The sequence below is a fragment of the Nannospalax galili genome, unplaced genomic scaffold (assembly GCF_000622305.1).
Source record: "Nannospalax galili isolate Female #2095 unplaced genomic scaffold, S.galili_v1.0 scaffold186, whole genome shotgun sequence".
NCBI classification, from domain to species: Eukaryota; Metazoa; Chordata; class Mammalia; order Rodentia; family Spalacidae; genus Nannospalax; species Nannospalax galili.
Window position 1 is genome coordinate 4907560 of NW_008358774.1, and position 17479 is coordinate 4925038.

Consider the following 17479-nt stretch of genomic DNA (forward strand, 5'->3'; position numbering starts at 1 on the left):
ATAAAATGAGGTACATATACCTTGTGTGTGTGTAGTTCTGGAGTTAGAGCAGAGCTTTGTGTAGGTTAGGCAAGCCAAGCCCTCTTATCTTGAGGTATATCACTATCCCTTGTTACATGGACTTTGATTACTTGATGAAGTTATGTTGGTGAGTAAATGCTTAAACGTGGCTCTCTGTACTGGCTCAGTGATGTAGTTGAGGCTCAGGCAGGAGTTTCACCTTGGTTAGTGTGAGGTCCTGTCTCAAAAAATCAAAACAAAAACGGTTCCCTGCAGAAGTATACAGTCTGGTTTGTTAGAAATGGTGTTACCTTATGCTGAACTTTTTTCTAGTTTGGATTACTTTACATCACTTGCTGTTTCACTTACAGGTAGGGTGCTTTGTGGCTAACTAACTGAAGTTAGTGATTAAACATGCGAATCGCAATAGAAAAATACTAAGATTTTCAAGTTGTCAATCTTGCGACATTCCAAATCTTTAGAATTATGTAACTTAGGTTTTGTAATTTTAATACGTCTGCAATTAACTAGCAATTTATACAATGTAGGTGTATCATGCTTCTCTCTGCTTCCCACTATGCTTTCCTGTCAATGCAAAAAAAAAAAAAAAATAGAACAGCCTTTTCAGGATAATTCAAATTTTAATATCAACGAGAATCTTGTTTTTACTAACCTTCCAAAGTCTGAATAAATGTAAATGTAAAGATAGAAACCATGTTAGGGGACTGGAGAGATGGCTCAACGATTAAGAGTACTGGCTGCTCTTGCAGAGGATTGGGGTTCAAATTCCAACACCCACATGGCTGCTAACAACCATCTTTAACTCCATTTCCAGAGGATTGAATACCCTTTTCTAACCTCGTCAGGCATAGTACATCAGGGCTGCAATTAGATGTAGGCAATATACTCAGACCCATAACAGTATTTTTAAAAAAGAAACTATTAGGGCCAATGAGATAGCTTAGAGGGTAAAAGTGCTTATCACCAAACCTCAAGACCCAAATTCAATCCTTGGATCCCACGTGGTTAAAGGAGAGATGAATTCCTGTAAGTTGTCCACTGACCTCTCTCCATATGAGTACTGTGGCATATGGGTACCCCACCACCTAATAAAATGTACAAATAAACAGGGTGTAGTGGCTCACACCATTAATCCTAGCATTTGGATGCTGAGGCAGGATTGCTTCAAGTTCAGTGCTGCCAATTTAGTAAAGAAGTTGATCTCCAGGCTAGTGTGGATTACTTAGTACATGCCTGTAACTTCAATACTTGGGATATGGAGGTAAGAGGATTAGTCTCACCTTTGGTTACATGCAACCTCATCTTAAGAAACCAAAACAAAAAACCTTAAATGGATGTGTGATCTTAAAAAGAGCTGGCAGGCTTAGTGTAGTGTATCACTTGATTTTGAGTGACATGTATGGGCAGAGCAGAAGGAAGAAAATGTGCAGTCTTCCATTTGAAATTACATGAGTTGTAAGGAGATGGAATTCTGGTTATGTCCATCCCAATTTAGATGACCTTATTTGTGGGATGTGGTTTTGGATGGAAGGCATGGTTACTTAGGGCTAGTGTAGTGCAGTAATTCAGGTTTCCATTATCAGTGAAAACAGGCTGATGCTGGTCACAAGGTTATAGCTTTCACTAGGAAGTTGGCAAGGTTGAGTACAAACTAATCCTTTTCTCCATTGAAAAACTGTAGCTGTGGATGTACCAAGATGGATAAGACATCTGGTGTGGTGGATCCAGACCATGATATAAATGTTGGCTATAATAAAATTAATTAGTTGTGGAAAGTGTTGTCACCTACATAACAGAACCAAATATGCATATGCAGTATTTGCAGTAAAATTAGCTGTTTACAAATTTCCAGAAAATGGCAGTTGAGAATCAATTCCCAATCTACCCGGTGGTCAGTTATGAGAGAGCAGAGGGAAGAATTGTGGAATTGTGAAACACTAGAATCCCAAATAACCATTCACTGGGAAGCCCCTGATGGTGTCCTCTGATAGTGTGAAGTACCCACAGTATAGTCTGCAGTGGCTAGAGCAGTTTGTCCTTGCAATCTACAACATGAATTGCCAGGTCTAGAGACAGCCTTGTTCACACTAAGGAACCAATTTGAGAACAGAAAACGGGGAGCGTCGATTGAGTTGAAGGAAGTGAATACTGCCACGTGTTCAGAAAACAAGCTCCTGTATGATTACTCAAAAGGTAGCTGTGTAAAGTCAAAAACCATCCTTGAATCATGACAAAAAAGATTAGAAAAATGACAAGTATAAAAATGTCATATGAATGCTCTTGTAAACATGAGTTGGGGAAGGATCTCAAATTGTCAGCAAAGCATTCATGGACCCCACCTTGCTGTGGGAGTTAAAGCTGGAATGCTGAAGTATGTTAATTAGCCAGAGTAAGTCCACCAGTGGTTCACATTTTCATTCTGGCTATTGCGTGCTTGATAGATAATGGAAAGGGAGGTGGTTATAATGCCATTTTTTCTATTAAGAGGGCAAAAGGAAAGGGTAAGGAACTTGAGAAAATTGAAATGGATGCATTAGCAGGTAGGGATTCTAATCCACTTGTCTTTAGTCCACTCACCTGCTGCTTTCATCCACTTCATTTGGACTACCAGACACTATAAATCACTACTGTTGTTCTGCCACTTATTTAAGGCCTAAATAATTTTTCATCATGTTTTCTCTCATATCCAATTATTCAAAAAATGGGAAGAGCGCATTATATATGTTTTATATATGGTTCTCAGAAAACTTTGATCTTCGCTAGAATGTAAGTGCAGGCAGCCAGGTTTTTAGATTTTCTCTTAAAATGCCAGGCACATAATAGCCATCCAGTATAGCTGATGAATAAATGATGGCAATCAGAAATGAATTTTCGCGCTCTCACAAGAGAGCAGGCAAGTACAATTATTTTAAGTCGTCTTGCCTCTAGGAAGTCAGTAACCTCCAGTTGAAAGCTTTGGGTATCACCTACTGTAGCGACTTAGTCATTTTACTATCCTTGGCTAGGTAGGGGAGTGTCCGCCCATACTTGATATCCTGGATAACGAGTTTTTGTGAACCAACCAATGCAGTTTAAGTATGGCAAAGCTACAAACTCACTGCGAGCAGTGCGTAGCTTACAGGTAGGCATTGAACACACGTTCAATGAATGACCAGAAAACAGACCCCAAGTCCGCTGGCGGAAAGTTTGTCGGATTGGGAGGGGGCGCCCTCTTTGAGTCCCAGTATGGGCGGCCACACACTCCTTGCGAAGACTTGAAGGGGGCACGAGGCCTAACAGCCTGTCCAGCACAGGGCTTTACACTTGGTTCTGTAACTACCGCTCCAACCACCTTGCGAGGGGTGGTGCGGGGCGGGATGTGCGTTCTGCGCATGCGCCGCCGTCCTGCGCACCCGCTTCCTGGTGACGGCTAAATTGCTTCTCGGGGCTCGGCCCTCTGGAGGAACGCCGCACCTGGGAGGCCTCCGCCCGCCAATCAGAAGAAGCGGTGTTCAGTCCTGTCCAATGGGGAAGGGTTCAGGGTCCGCACCGCGGAGTTTGTTTTGCGGACGTGTCGCGGAAACGGTGAGCGGATTTTCCATAGAGCGGCTTCGTGCCCGGAGGCCCGGTAGGTACTGGCGCTGGCGGCTCGGCTATTGGCCTGGGTGGACCCGGTCTGCGGGCAGCGCTTCTGGAGCAGCAGCAGCGGACGCTGAAGCCCGCTTCCACGACGCCCTTCCGGTGCTCCGGGAGGAAGGTGAGCCGGCCGGGCTCCTGGGCGGTGGTTGGTGGCGGAGGCACGTTCCCGGGCGTGGGCGGCGCTCCTCCCGGCTGCTCGTTTCTGAAAGCTTTGAGGCAGGCTTCTTGGGTTGGGCGAGCTTGCCTGGCCCCGGCTGACTTGAAGCCCTCTGTCAGCCTCCCTGTGTTGCAGGCCCCGACTAGAGGACATCCATCTTACCATCCTGCGTGTGACCTGGCCTAGTTATTTTTCAGCTTCCCCGAAACTACCCACACCCTGCAGGGACCATGGGTGCCTAGAAATGACCACATCAGGCTAAGATAAGCTATAGTCTAATGCTGTAGCTGCTTCTGTCCATGCTTATTTGCTCTGGCGGTTGGATAATAATTTTGAATTTTAAGTGACAACTATGGTGATTGGTCCCTTGTATTCCCGTTCTTACAAAGTACCTAAATGTGTATAAAAGGTTTCTACAAATTCCCTTTGGGGCTGCTCTCTGTATCCGCCACCCCCCCCAAGTGTGGGACAGCAGGGCCGTGAAATAAACCTTCCTTACCTCGACCTCTAGACCTCATGGCGTGGCTTGAATTTCTTGGTTTCCAGTATACAACATTTGGAGGTCCCACCGAGATCTCCAAGACCCCGAGGTTGGAACTGCCAGGGGAAGGCCTCCAAGAGATGTTCCTCTGCCTCTGGCCTTCTACTTTCAGAGTCACTTGCTGCGCCACAAGAGGTAAGGAAAAGCGCTTTCCAGTTTTGAGCTCAAGTCTGGTTTTGTTCTGGTTTGGCGCCTTGGTAGTGAAGAATCGCGCTCAACACACAGGGACAAAACCAAGTTTCGGGATGCAAAAGCAAGAGGAATTTATTCATACACAGGCGCCTGCGGACGCAGAGTCCCGCTCGAGTCAGGACTTGCGTGCCGGGCTTAGTTTGGGGGGGCTTTTTATAGAGCAGAAGCAAGGTACAGAAGCAGATGCATGGTTACAAGATTATTATTAGTGCATTTCAATGGGTACAAGGTATGAGGAAACAGTATTGCCAAATTCAGAGGGGTCTATGGGTGAAACTGATTGTTATCGTTAACTTCCCAGTAGGGGCTGTTATCACTAACTTCCCGGTAGGGGCCTCAGGGTGGTGGCAGGTGGTCCGACTGCAAACGTCCTATCTTCCACTGCTAGTTTCACAAGACCTGGGTTAGAATCTTGGCTTATCGAATGGCTGATTACAGTTCTTTTTCTAAAATGGCCTTCCTGCTGTCAGTCGGGTCCTTCAGTAGGTGGGACGCTGGACACAGCAATTACCCATCTGGTCGGCCATTGGAGGAGACATCCCCGAGGTAGATCTGGTTGGGATCTTGAGGTTCCCAACGTCTGGGCCTTGTTTTTGTATCTAAGCCTTTTTGTTGTCTGGTCTGCTTCTTTGCTGTTCATCACTATGGGCCAGTCTTAGTCTTCTGTGTCCTCTATCCCCTTTTGAATGTATGTTCCCTATTCTGATTTCAGGAAGAGAGCTGAGAGCATGGGGTTTAAGCCTAAGGCCCCCAGACTTCATACCCTTTGTGAACTAGACTGGATGTGAACTATCTCAGCTAAATTAACCTAGCCTAAGTTATTCCATTTTGCCCAAAGCAGCCATTTCAGGAGCAGTTAGAAGGGTTTGAAGGAAAGCTGATCTCTGAACTGGTGGAAATTGACCAGAAGGTCTACCATGGCTGAGATAGGCCTGCAAAGGAACAAGGAAAAGAAATTGGAAAGATTTTAATGGCAGCCTGGGGAAAGCCACCCAGCACCTGGCCTCTACCCCAACAGGGTGATACCAGGCAGTCTAAAGGGACAGGCATGAGTTGTAAATTGGAAAAGAACCAATGTGCCTACTGTAAAGAAAAGGGCCACTGGAAAAATGAATGTCTTCTGAAACAGAAGAAACCAGCTTCTGTCTTGCCTGCCTCTGAGCAATGACAGGGCCAAGGCTTCTCTCCAAATCCTCTGGAGCCTATGGTGACTCTTAAAGTAGAAGGGGAGGATACCAAATTCCTGGTAGACATGGGCTATTTACCCAGTTTTAAAGAAACCTGCTGTGTCCATGATCAAGGACAAGGTCTGTATCCAGGGAACAACAGGGAGGACCCAAGGGTATCCTCAAACTCCAGCAGGAATTATGGATTTGACACAAGGGACTGTAACTCATTCACTCCTTCTTCTACCTGATTGCCCATACCCTCTCCTTGGACGGGACCTGTTACATAAAGGCCCACATTTCCTTCACCGGAGACAGCCTTTAATCTGGACCTATAATCACCCACTGTTTTGGTGACCTGCCCCATGTCTGTAGAGTATCAGTTATATGAAAATCCTGGTAAGCAGAATTCCCCACTACTAAATAAAGGGAAAGAGGAAATTCCTACTGTGGGCTGAGACCAACCCTCTAGGGCTGGCAAAGCATCGAGTGCCAGTAGTTATCCAAATGACCAGCACTGCCACTCTGTGGTTGCCGGCTGTGGCTGCTCTCCTCTGGCTATGGCCACTCTCCTGGTCTCTCAGTTCCTCTGATCAGTTGTCTGGTCCGGTCCCCAGGGCTGGTGCGGAGTCTGTGCCAGCATCGCAGCATTCAGATGCTGAAGACCAGGTTCAGTGACACAGATCTGGTTTATTGCAGGAAGGCACAAGCTTATATGGGGTAGTGGTCCAATCACAGCACAGCAAGTAGGATACCTTATTAGCATAACAGATTTAGCATCCTATTAGCATAACAGACTTAACATCCTATCACAGAATACCAGGTAGGATGCCTCATTAGTATACTGGGTTTCAGATTACAGAGCCTGGATTCCTGGAAACCATGTGACCCTGACTGTTGCAATATCTAAGTGTTGCAATTTTGAATTCCAAGGGTGGTGATTAGGGAGTGGTGAGCTCTAGGCATCAGTCTCGATCTGCCAATGGGAGCAAATGTCACAAGGCATCCCTTGGGGCTCCAGTGGCTGGGCCATTGCCTTAGGTCCACTGTATGGCTGTCAATAAGACTTTCACCCTAGGCTCAAGCCTGTCTCCCATACCACTCCAATGAGGGTTAGGCAATATAAGTGTCACCAAGCCCACCTGGGAATTGCCAAGCATAACAACCCCTTGAGAGAAGCAGGAGTTTTGGTGCCTTGCCACTCCTCATGGAATACTTCCTGCTTCCTGTTCCAAATCCAAGAACTACTGAGTTAGACCTGTTCAGGACCTCAGAGAGGTGAATAAAAGGGTTGAGACCCTACACCCCACTCTCCCTAATCATTACACCCTGCTTAGTGAACTCCCACTTGACTGACAGATCTACTCAGTTCTAGACCTAAAGGACGCCTCTTTTGCCTTGCTGGTAGCCAAAGCCAGCCCATCTTTGCCTTTGAATGGGCTGATCCAGATGGCGCCTACAGTGGGCAATTAACATGGACTAGACTGCTTCAGGGTTTAAAAATTCCCCAATGCTGTTTGATGAGGTCTTCCGAAAAGATTTAGTCCCTTTCAGGGACTCCAACCCTGAAGTCACTCTGTTACAGTATGTAGATGACTTGCTTCTGGCTGCAGAGTTGGAGGAGGCTTGTCTTCAAGTCACTGAAAACCTGCTAAGAGAGCTAGGCACTCTGGGATACAGAGTGTCTGCCAAAAAGGCCCAACTTTGTTTGGACTCTGTCACCTACTTGGGCTACAGGATCCGCAAAGGAGAATGGTCCTTGGGACCTGACAGGATCCAGGCTATATTAAATATACTGAGGCCCAAGACTAGGTGACAAATTAGAGAATTTTTGGGTACTATCAGCTACTGCCGCCTTTGGATACCAAGTTTTGCTGAAATAGCCAAGCTATTTCCTTGTATACAGTGACAGGAGGTCAGGGAACTGACCTAGCTTGGGGAGAACTGGAGGACGAGGCCTTTAACTGACTCAAGCTGGCCCTACCAAAGCTCCTGCATTGGCCCTGCCTGATGTGACTAGGCCTGTTCAGCTCTTTGTGCATGAGACAAGGATTATAGCCAAATGGGTTCTCACTCAAACCCTGGGACTTTGGAAGAGGCCAGTAGTGTATTTGTCAAAGAGATTGGACTCAGTAGCCACTGGCTGGCCAAGCTGCCTTTGGGCCATAACTGCCATGGCCATGCTGGTAAGGGAGGCTTCTAAACTAACACTCAGACAGGATATCCAGATCATTGAGCCCCGTGCAGTAGAGTCACTCTTCAGATCCCTGCCAGACCAATGGATCTCCAATGCCCACATCACCTGGTACCAAGTACTGCTACTGGACCCACCTCGCTTCACTTTTCTGAGAACCGAAGCCTTGAACCCTGCCACTCTGCTACCTGATGATAATCCTAAGACTCCACTCCATGACTGCTTGGAAACTGAGTACCCTCTCAGGACTAAGGGAGGACTTGTGAGACCAACCTCTGCCTGATGCAGACCTTGAACTGTATACAGATGGTAGCAGTTATCTCAAAGAAGGTGTCAGTTTTACGGGGGCAGTGGTAGTGACTTGAGACTATTGTCTGGGCCCAAGGACTCGGGCAAGGAACATCTGCCCAAAAGGCGGCGTTAATAGCCCTCATGTAAACCCTAAGATGGGGAAAAGGAAAAACTGTTAACATTTATACAGACAGTTGGTATGCCTTGGCCACTGCTCATATCCATGGAGCTCTTTATAGAGTGAGAGGACTGTTAACATCTGGGGGCAAAGAGATTAAAACAAGGAGGAAAATCTTGGTACTTCTAGAGGCTTTTTGGCTGTCCAAAGCCATAGCTATTGTTCACTGTAAAGGCCATCAAAAGACAGATACCTCACAAGCCAAAGGAAACACCTTTGCTGACCATGCAGCTAAGATTGCGGCGAAAGGGGAAGTGGTGCCAATCAGAATTCTGCCATTACTGCCCCCTCGCCTCTTCCTGGAGGAACCTGTCTATATGAAGGAGGAAATTCAGCTAGCAAAGAGTTTAAAGGCTAAGCAAAATGCCCAGAAGTGGATCTGGTTGGATAATGGGAGACCTATGCTGCTGAAGGTGTTGGGAAGAGATTGGCTACAAAGGATTCATGATTCCACCTACCTGGGAACCACAAAACTCACTGAACTGGCACAAAGAGAGTTTTTCATCCCTAACCTGAATAAAAAAATCTCTGACATTGTTGAAAGATGTAAGGCATGTGTTCAAACTAACCCTGCCTCAAGGTTCCAGTTTTCAGAGCAGAGACTGAGAGGACAAGCACTGGGAGAAGATTGGGAACTTGACTTCACAGAAATGATGGATGTGCAGTATGGCTGTTGTTAGCTCCTGGTCCTGGTGGATACCTTCTCCGGATGGGCAGAGGCTTTTCCTACCCAAACAGAGACAACTCAGATAGTACTTTAAAACTTGCTAAATGATCTTGTACCAAGATTTGGCATCCCTATCGATCTGGGGTCTGATAATGACCCAGCTTTTATAGCGCAAATATCAAAAACTATTGCAAAAAGCCTGCAAATCAACTGGAAACTACACTGTTTATCACCCTCAGAGTTCAGGATGGGTAGAAAGAATGAACAGGACCCTTAAGGAAACTGACTAAACTAATTTCAGAGACTGGTGAAAACTGGACAAGTCTCCTTCCTTTTGCCCTGTTTAAAGAGTAAGATGCATTCCTTATCTGAAAGGGATTACCCCATTTGAGATTATGTATGGGAGGCCCCCCTCCCTTAATTCCCAAATTAGGACTGGCATATGTAACTGAAGCTTCTAACCATAATCTTCTCAAGTCCCTACAGGCATTGCAGCATACCCTCTCCTCCATCCACAATCTTGTCTGGGAAACACGAACTGAGGCAGCCACATCTCAGGAACCAGCTGGACCAGATTTGGCCCCTGGGTACTGGGTCTGGGTGCGACACCACTCTGCTCCAGACTTCCAGGCTCACTGGGATGGACTGCATCCTATCATCCTGACCACACCCTCAGCTGTCAAAGTAGCCAGGTGGTAGTCATTGGATTCATTGCTCCCAACTGAAGAGAGCCCATCTGGAGCATATCCCTCAGACATGGAGCCTCAAAAGGACAGACAATCCTCTAAAGGTCAAGGTGGTAAAGGACCCCTCTGGACTATCTTAACATTGTTCTCCCTCCTTTTTCTAGTTTTTACCAATGGCAAATAGTGTCTATGCCCCAGTTCTGTATTGTTGAGTCCTAAGCCATACCACCGATGGTTATGTTTAAGGTAATGTGAGTACTGTAGGAACTCCACAGATGGACTTTGACTTATGTAGACTGTTCATGACCCCACTTCATTCAAAGGTGTCTGGAAGGAAACCCATCCCTTTGCTGGATGAGCTGCCAGGTGGACTCAGTAAAAAAGTATTTCCAGAAGGCCAAGTTTTATATCTGCCCTGCAAATGGGCCCCTAAGCTGTAATGGTCCGGAAGAATGGCATTGTAAGAATTGAGGATGTGAAACTATAGCCCCTTGGAAACAGTCTAACCAAGACAATTGGATAGCCCTCCAAAAATTGGCCCCTAGCACTTCTAATCCTAGTGGATGGAAACTGCTAGGGAACCAAAAGGCATGGGATACAGGGAAGATCTGGGCCATCTGATTACATCTCTGGGACTGACCCCGGACCCAAGTTCACCCTCCAAAGATTAGAGTTTCCACTGCTCTGTCTCTGCTATGGGTCCTAATTGGGTCTTGAACCCACTACCTGACACCAGAGGAAAGCCAATTCTAAGCTCAATTAATCCCACTTCTAAGCCCCAGTCTGAGGTCCCTAAGCCCCAGCCCAAGGTTGCTCTAGCTACTCCACATTGGAACACCTAGAGCTGTACAAGTCATTGTACTGTACATACAAGTTCCTCAATTACTCGAACCCCAGTTTAACTCGATTGTTGGTTATGCCTAGACTCCTGGCCTCCTTACTATGTTGGCATTGGAGCACTTGCCTCCCTGGGGAATGATGAATCAAACATAAGGAACCTTAGTGTGCCAGAGATAAAAAACTAGACAGCACTTTGCCCATGGGGCTCTCAGATGGCACTTTGCCCATGGTGCTCCCAGCCAACTCTTAACACTAGGAAAACTAGAAGGACAAGGACTGTGTTTTTCTGTAGGAACTTAGATCATAGGCCGGTCCCCATATCAGGCCACCTGCAGCTGAACCTTTCACATAAACAGCCTATTGGCGGGAATGTCCCCTTATTACCTTGTTCCCCCAACAGGCATCTAGTTCGAGTTCGCTTGTGAATCCGGACTTACACCTTGTATTAACCCCTTTATCCTTGGTCAGCTATCTGATCTCTGTATCATTGTGCATCTTCTCCCTCAAGTTTACTACTATTTAGGGGAAGGTGGCAAAGAACGTTTTGAGCTCCTAGCTAGGGCCTGACAGCCTCGAGATCTGGGAGTAGCTACTGTCTTAGTGCCTCTTTTAGGTGGGGTAGGTTATTGTAGGATCTGCAGGGATAGGAACAGCTGCCCTTATAATTCAAGATCAAGGCTTCAAATTTCTGAGCAAACAGATTAATCAAGATTTGTCTGAATTGGAAAAATCTATAGGGCACCTGACGACATCTCTTGATTCTCTAGCCAAAGTAGTACTTCAGAATAGATGAGGGTTAGATTTACTTTTCATGTAACTGGGAGGTCTCTGCACGGCTTTGGGTGAACAGTGCTGTTTCTATGCTAATCATACTGGAATCATTAAAGAAAGCCTAAGTCTGGTGAAACAAAGGCTTCAAGAAAGAGGGCACAACTAGATAACCAAAATTGGTATGAATCTCTATTCTCTTGGTCCCCATGGCTCACTATCCTCTTAAGGGCAATGACCGGCCCCTTACTTTTAATCCTAATCTTGCTGACCTGTGGACCTTGTTTATTAAATGCCCTAGTCAGGTTTGTCAATCAACAGCTCAATTCAATAAAACTTATGGTATTACGGAGTCAATATGATTTCCTCCAAACTGAATCAACAGAGGATGATGAGATATCAAAGGTTTGATTATTTCCCAATAGGAGTGGGGAATGTAGCAGGCCCTGGCTAGAGGACATCCATCTTGCCATCCTATGTGACCTGGCCTAGTTATTTTTCAGCTTCCCCCAAACAACCCACATTCTGCAGGGACCATGGGTTCCTAGAAATGACCACATGTCCGGCTAAGATAAGCTATTGCCTAATGCCGTATCTGCTTCTGTCCATGCTTGCTTGTTCTGGTGGTTGGATAATAATTTTGAATTTTAACTGACAACCATGGTGATTGGTCTCTTGTGTTCCCGCTTTGGCAAAATATCTAAATGTATATAAAAGGTCCTTGCAAACTTCCTTTGGGGCTGCTGTGTTCTCTCCCGGAGTGTGGGACAGCAGGGCCATGAAATAAACCTTCCTTACCTCAACCTAGACCTCTAGACCTCGTGGCGTGGCTTGATTTCTTGGTTTCCAGCATACAACACTTGTACAAACTCTCCATAAGACTTTAATGTCACAATGAAGTTTCATTTTTAGCCCCTTCCTCCCTGCACTTTTTTTTTTGCTTGGCTTCTTTCAAAGTAAAACTGGCCATGAAAAAATCACTTGTTGGTGTAACATGTCTTGAAAGGTCTCTTGTAGCTTATTCAGTGCAATTTATGTGGAAGTTATTTGTCATGAGTAATATTTTCTAATTATTCCTCGAAGGTACCAATTGACAATGTTTCCCTGAACCTGTTTCATCGATGTCTCTCATATTGAATATCTTAAGAAACATGCTGGCATATTTTGGTGTTCCCATAGACCAGGTAAATATCTTTTAAGGAATTTATTCTTTTAATGAATGTTTTTATTCTTGGGTCTCATTATTACTGTTTTTGACACAGGGTATCGTGTAGCCCAGGCTATCTTTGAGCTTCTGATCCTTCTGTCTCTTCCACCTTCCAAGGGCCACTAGGTGGTGGCTCCTCTCTGTCTCTGTCTCTCTCACCCTCTTTTTTTCTTTTGTGTATTTTAGTATTTTGCCTGCATGTATGTGCACCATGTGCATGCCTGGTGCCTGCCGAGGCCAGAAGAGGGCATTGGATCTTCCAAAACTGGAGTTACAGACTATTATGTCTGCCATGTGGGTGCTGGGAACCAAACCTAGGTCCTCTTGCCTTAGCAACAAATGCTCTTACCAGCTGAGCCATCTTCCAGCTCCTCCTCCTCCTCCTCCTCCTCCTCCTTCCTCTCTCTCTCTCTCTCTCTCGGGGTCCTCCTCCTTGAGACGGGGAGACAGGGTCTCCCTGTAGCCCCAGCTGTCCTGGAACTCACTATGTAGCCCAGGCTGGCCTTGAACTCACAGAGATCCACCTGCCTCTGGCTGCCAAGTGCTGGGATTAAAGGTGAGTGCCACTTCGCTTGGGTCTCCAACTTTATCTTTTCTTTTAACATAGTTTTTTAAAGATTGATTGATTGATTCATTAGTCTTTTTGAGACAGGGTCCCCCTGTAGCCCCAGCTGTCCTAGAACTCACTATGTAGACCAGGCTGTCCTTGAACTCAAAGAGGTCCACCTGCCTCTGCCTTCCAAGTGCTGGGATTAGAGGTGTGCGCCACCACGCCTGGCTAGATTTATTTTTATTTTTAAACGTGTGTGTGTGTGTGTGTGTGTGTTTGTGTTTGTGTGTATGTGTCTATGTCTGTGTCGTCTGTGTTCTGGATATGTGCTTGTGATTGCAGATGCCCTCAGAGGTCAGAATAGGGCCTGGGATTCATTGGAGCTGTAGTTACGGGTGACTGTGTGGTGCCTGAAGAGGTGCTGAGAAACCTAATTCTTGTCCTCCTCAAGAGTAGTTTGCTTTTAATTGCTGAGCCATTTCTCTAGCTCCCAGGTGGTGTTTTGGGGCCTCATTTTAAAGATGGCTTTTGTCATGGTTAATTTTTATTGTCAACTTGTCACATTCTAAAGTCTCCTGGGAAGAAAGAACCTGAATTAAGGAATTTCACAGATCAGATTGGCCTCTGGCCATGTCTCTTAAGATTGCCCAGTCCACTGTGGGTGGAACCATCCCTAGGCAGGTGGGTCTGGGCTTTATAAGAAAGCTAGCTGAGCATCAGCCAGTGAGTGAGCAAGCCAGTAGGCAGCATTCCTCTTTGGTTTCTGCTTGAATTCTTGCCCTAACATAATCTCAATGATGGATTGTGACCTGGAAGTGTAAGCCATATTAACTGAGTTGCTTTTGGTCATGGTGTTTATCACAGCAACAGAAAACAAACTGGGGTGGAGGGAGCTGGTGGCACAGGCCTGTAATCTCAGTTACTTGAGTGTCTGAGGCAGGATGATCTCAAGCTCAAGGTCTACCAAGGGGGCAGAGTGAGTTCAAGGCCACTTTGAGGCAACTTAATGAAACTGTGTCTCAAAGTAAGTAATAAAACTAGAGATTCATAGCTCAGTAGTAGAGTGTCCCGAACCCGCGGGATCTGCAGCGGGGTACCTGGATTGGGGAGTGGGGATTTGGATGGGGCAAGAGACAAGAGAAATGGAGACAAGACAGCGTTCCGATCGAGTCTCATTTATTGCAGCACAAGCATGAGGTTAAATAGAGAATGAGAACAAAGGAGTAAAGATTGAGAGTAATCATATCAGCTAGACCACAGGGGCCCAGATGTTCTCTAAGGGAGGAATCTACTGATTAACAGAAAACAGGGCAGTTTACTGGAAGAGTACAAGGCCGTGGGCCAAGGTCGCGGGCTCCTTCCCGTGCCCGTGGGAGGAGAGTGGGCAGAATGGAAAGTTATCAGCTTAGGTCTGTTCAGCAGTTTTGAGAAATGGCTGAGCCTCAGGCTCCCAACAGTAGAGCACCTGCCCAACATGAGCAGGGTCCCCTAGGTTCACTCCCCCACTGAGGGGGAAAAAAAAGATGTAAACATTTAAGGCAAAATTGTTACTTCCCTTTAGGGGGAAGAAAGGTGAGTTTGCAATAGTGTAGCTTTGATTGTCTGAGTTTTTAAAATGTAATATTGTTAGGACCTATTTAACCTTTCTGGGTCAAATGCCAATAGAGGATAAAAAAGGAGTAAAATGTGAACATGATAAAACAGTTTTATTTAAGATAACTTATGAACAAGTTTAATGTATGGAAACAGAAAAGCCCAATAAATCTAGAATAAACCTGAAGATGAGAGATGACTTTAGGATTGAAAATTAAAAAGCAAGTCTGTCCCAGCACTTGGGAGGCAGAGGCAAGCAGATCTCTGAGATTGAGACCAGTTTAATCTACAGAGTTCCAAGGCAGCTGGTGGCTACAGGGAGATCCTGTCTCCAAAAAAAAAAAAAACCAAACATAATAAAAAGCAAATACAGTTTTCTCTGCTTGTTGAGCATTTATATCCCAACATTCTTGATTCTCTAGTTCGCAGAGAAGAGCAGTGCATGGTTCTTATGTTTATGATGTTTAGATATGAGGAGTAAAAAATACTGATGTGGGTGCCTACAAAATGGGCAGGTCATCCCCATTTGGTAGAGTGAATTGAGAAAGAAAACCAGGGGTAATACCAAGATTTTAACAAAAGTAAATTAAAGAATGATGGTGTCCAGTTATAAATAGGCAATAGTATGGCAGAATATTTGAATAGGGAAATAGGAAAGCTGAAGGTATTGTTGGAATATGCAGTAGAAATATTCTGCAGACATTTGGATATGTGGTTCTAGAAGACTATAATAAAAAAAATCCAGATTTTGGGAGTTTTCTGCATTATTTTGATGTTTAAAGCCATGAACTTAGGGTGACAATGGAAGATATCATTAGATATTATTGAAACATTTTAAATTTCAATAGAGCAGATCTTCCTAAAACAAGGGACTGTAGATAGGCTGACTAGACCTCAGTGGATAGACTTGCACTGGGGAATGGCTAGGGACACTGATGGCACAGTGGGCCTTAACAGGGATGGCAGAGTATATGGGCTCCACTGGGGGGAGGTCTGGGAGGGTGCCAGTGGGGCCGGGGGTATAAAGAAGATTAAGACTGTTTGAGATGTTCTGTGTGAAGTACACAAAAAATTGAGTAAAAACAAATTTTTTAAAAAAAATTCAATTTCTGGTGTGCCCGTAATCCCTGAATTCTGCAGGCTAAGGCAGAAGAGTTTTGAGTTCAAGACCAGCTAAGGCTATGTTTCAGATTCCTGACTCAAAAAACCAAACACGCCCCCAGAAAGAATTTCTGTAGGTGGACCTGGGCCTGAATTGTTGTAGTATGTAAAGAAGGGAAGTGTTGCCAATAACCTTTGTTAGAAAAATTTATGAAAAGATATTGAGAGAGGCCATCAACTTGAAGGAGCAGTAGTATTGAATTTCTTTTCAGTGTTAAAGTTAACATCTGTAAATTGTAATTTATGAGACTTAATGAAAAAAGAAATGAGTGACAACATATCTAAGATAGTTGAATGGAACACCTAGCAGAATTTTGTCTGGAGTTAGCTGTAAATAGAATTTTTAAAGGAAGCTTTTAAATCTTTCAAAATAATTAGATTTATATCTTTAGTAAGGCCAATAAGATATCCTTATAATGAAATATATAAGATTGGGGAACTTTTTCTAATATAGTGTATTGCATTATTCACTCAGTATTGACAGAAGATGGGGCTATAGATCATGCATTGAGTGATAATTTTCCACTTAAAATTGAGTCATATGTGCCTAATCATTGAAAGCAGGCACCAAAATGGCAAGTCTTTAAAAAGGCAATCTTTTAAACCAATAACAATGGTATGGTAGTTTTGAGAGACTACGGCAGGAGAGTGAACTCCAGATATGGTTACCAAACACCTAACAAAGTCAGTTATCACAGTCTGTACTTTTGAGAATTGTGTAATATGTAGCAAAAACTAAATGCTCTTAAATAAACTTTGATAAGATATGCTTTATAGGCTAATCCATGTAATAGCAAGATTAGAGCAATAATTCCATCAATTTAAGTAGAGGTTTGCTTGAACTTTGACTTTAGATATTTTGATTGATATATATATATATTTATATATATATATGTATATATATCATCTTTAGGTATTTTTTACGTATCTAAAATACATTATCCCAAATCTTTGTAATATACAAAAGCCTTTTTATTTCCATTCTGGAGACATCTAGCCATCTCAATCTTCATAGATAACTCTTTCTTTGCTAAAAATATTTCCATTCTTACATCTTTCTAACATTTTCTCTTATTTATCTTAATATCGTGAGACATTAATAACAGTTAAAGGTTCACAAATTTGCTTTGATGACACTTTAGTTCCAATTCTTTAATTGTTTAAGTGTGAAAGTGCGCCAGCGCAAGCTGTCAAGGGAGCCTCATGCTTGTTGTCATTCATGTCACTTACCCTCAGGTATAGCTGAAAACATCTTCCTCCCCTCAGGTATGGCTGAAAACATCTTCCTCCCCTTCCTTCCCTTCTTTCCTTCTTTTCTCCATAAGTTGCCCAGGCTAGCCATATACTTGATGCTCAAGCAGTCCTGTTGCCTAAGCCTGTTGAGGAGCTGGGGTTGTAAAGCCACACGTGATAGCTGAAATGACCAGTTCGGGGTTCAAAATGATTTTTTTTTTTTTTTGTAAGAGAGGTGGTGGCAGTTTTTTAGAATACAGTTCTTCAAGATATTTAGTTAGATATCTGAGACAGGGTATCTTTTGTAGCACAAACTGGCTTCAAACTTGAGATTTTCCTTTTTCTGCCTCTTGAGTGCTGGGAAGAAAGAGTGCGTGTGTGTGTGTGTGTGTGTGTGTGTGTGTGTGTGTGTGTGT

At 44.4% G+C, this 17479-nt stretch overlaps 1 protein-coding gene across 2 annotated transcripts in view; it reads left to right on the forward strand.

Annotated features, from left to right (window-relative positions):
- The first annotated feature begins 3422 nt into the window (after positions 1-3422).
- The window catches only part of Mtfr2 (mitochondrial fission regulator 2), a 24980-nt gene continuing 10923 nt past the window's right edge, over positions 3423-17479 (forward strand). The window contains exons 1-3 of one of the 2 annotated variants that reach the window (XM_008822073.3): positions 3423-3757; positions 4343-4472; positions 12403-12503. In XM_008822073.3, the coding sequence (XP_008820295.2) occupies positions 12441-12503 (63 nt within the window). In that variant the 5' untranslated portion in view covers positions 3423-3757; positions 4343-4472; positions 12403-12440. The remainder of the gene's footprint in view (positions 3758-4342; positions 4473-12402; positions 12504-17479) is intronic. The other variant, XM_029558159.1, reaches the window with a different exon arrangement.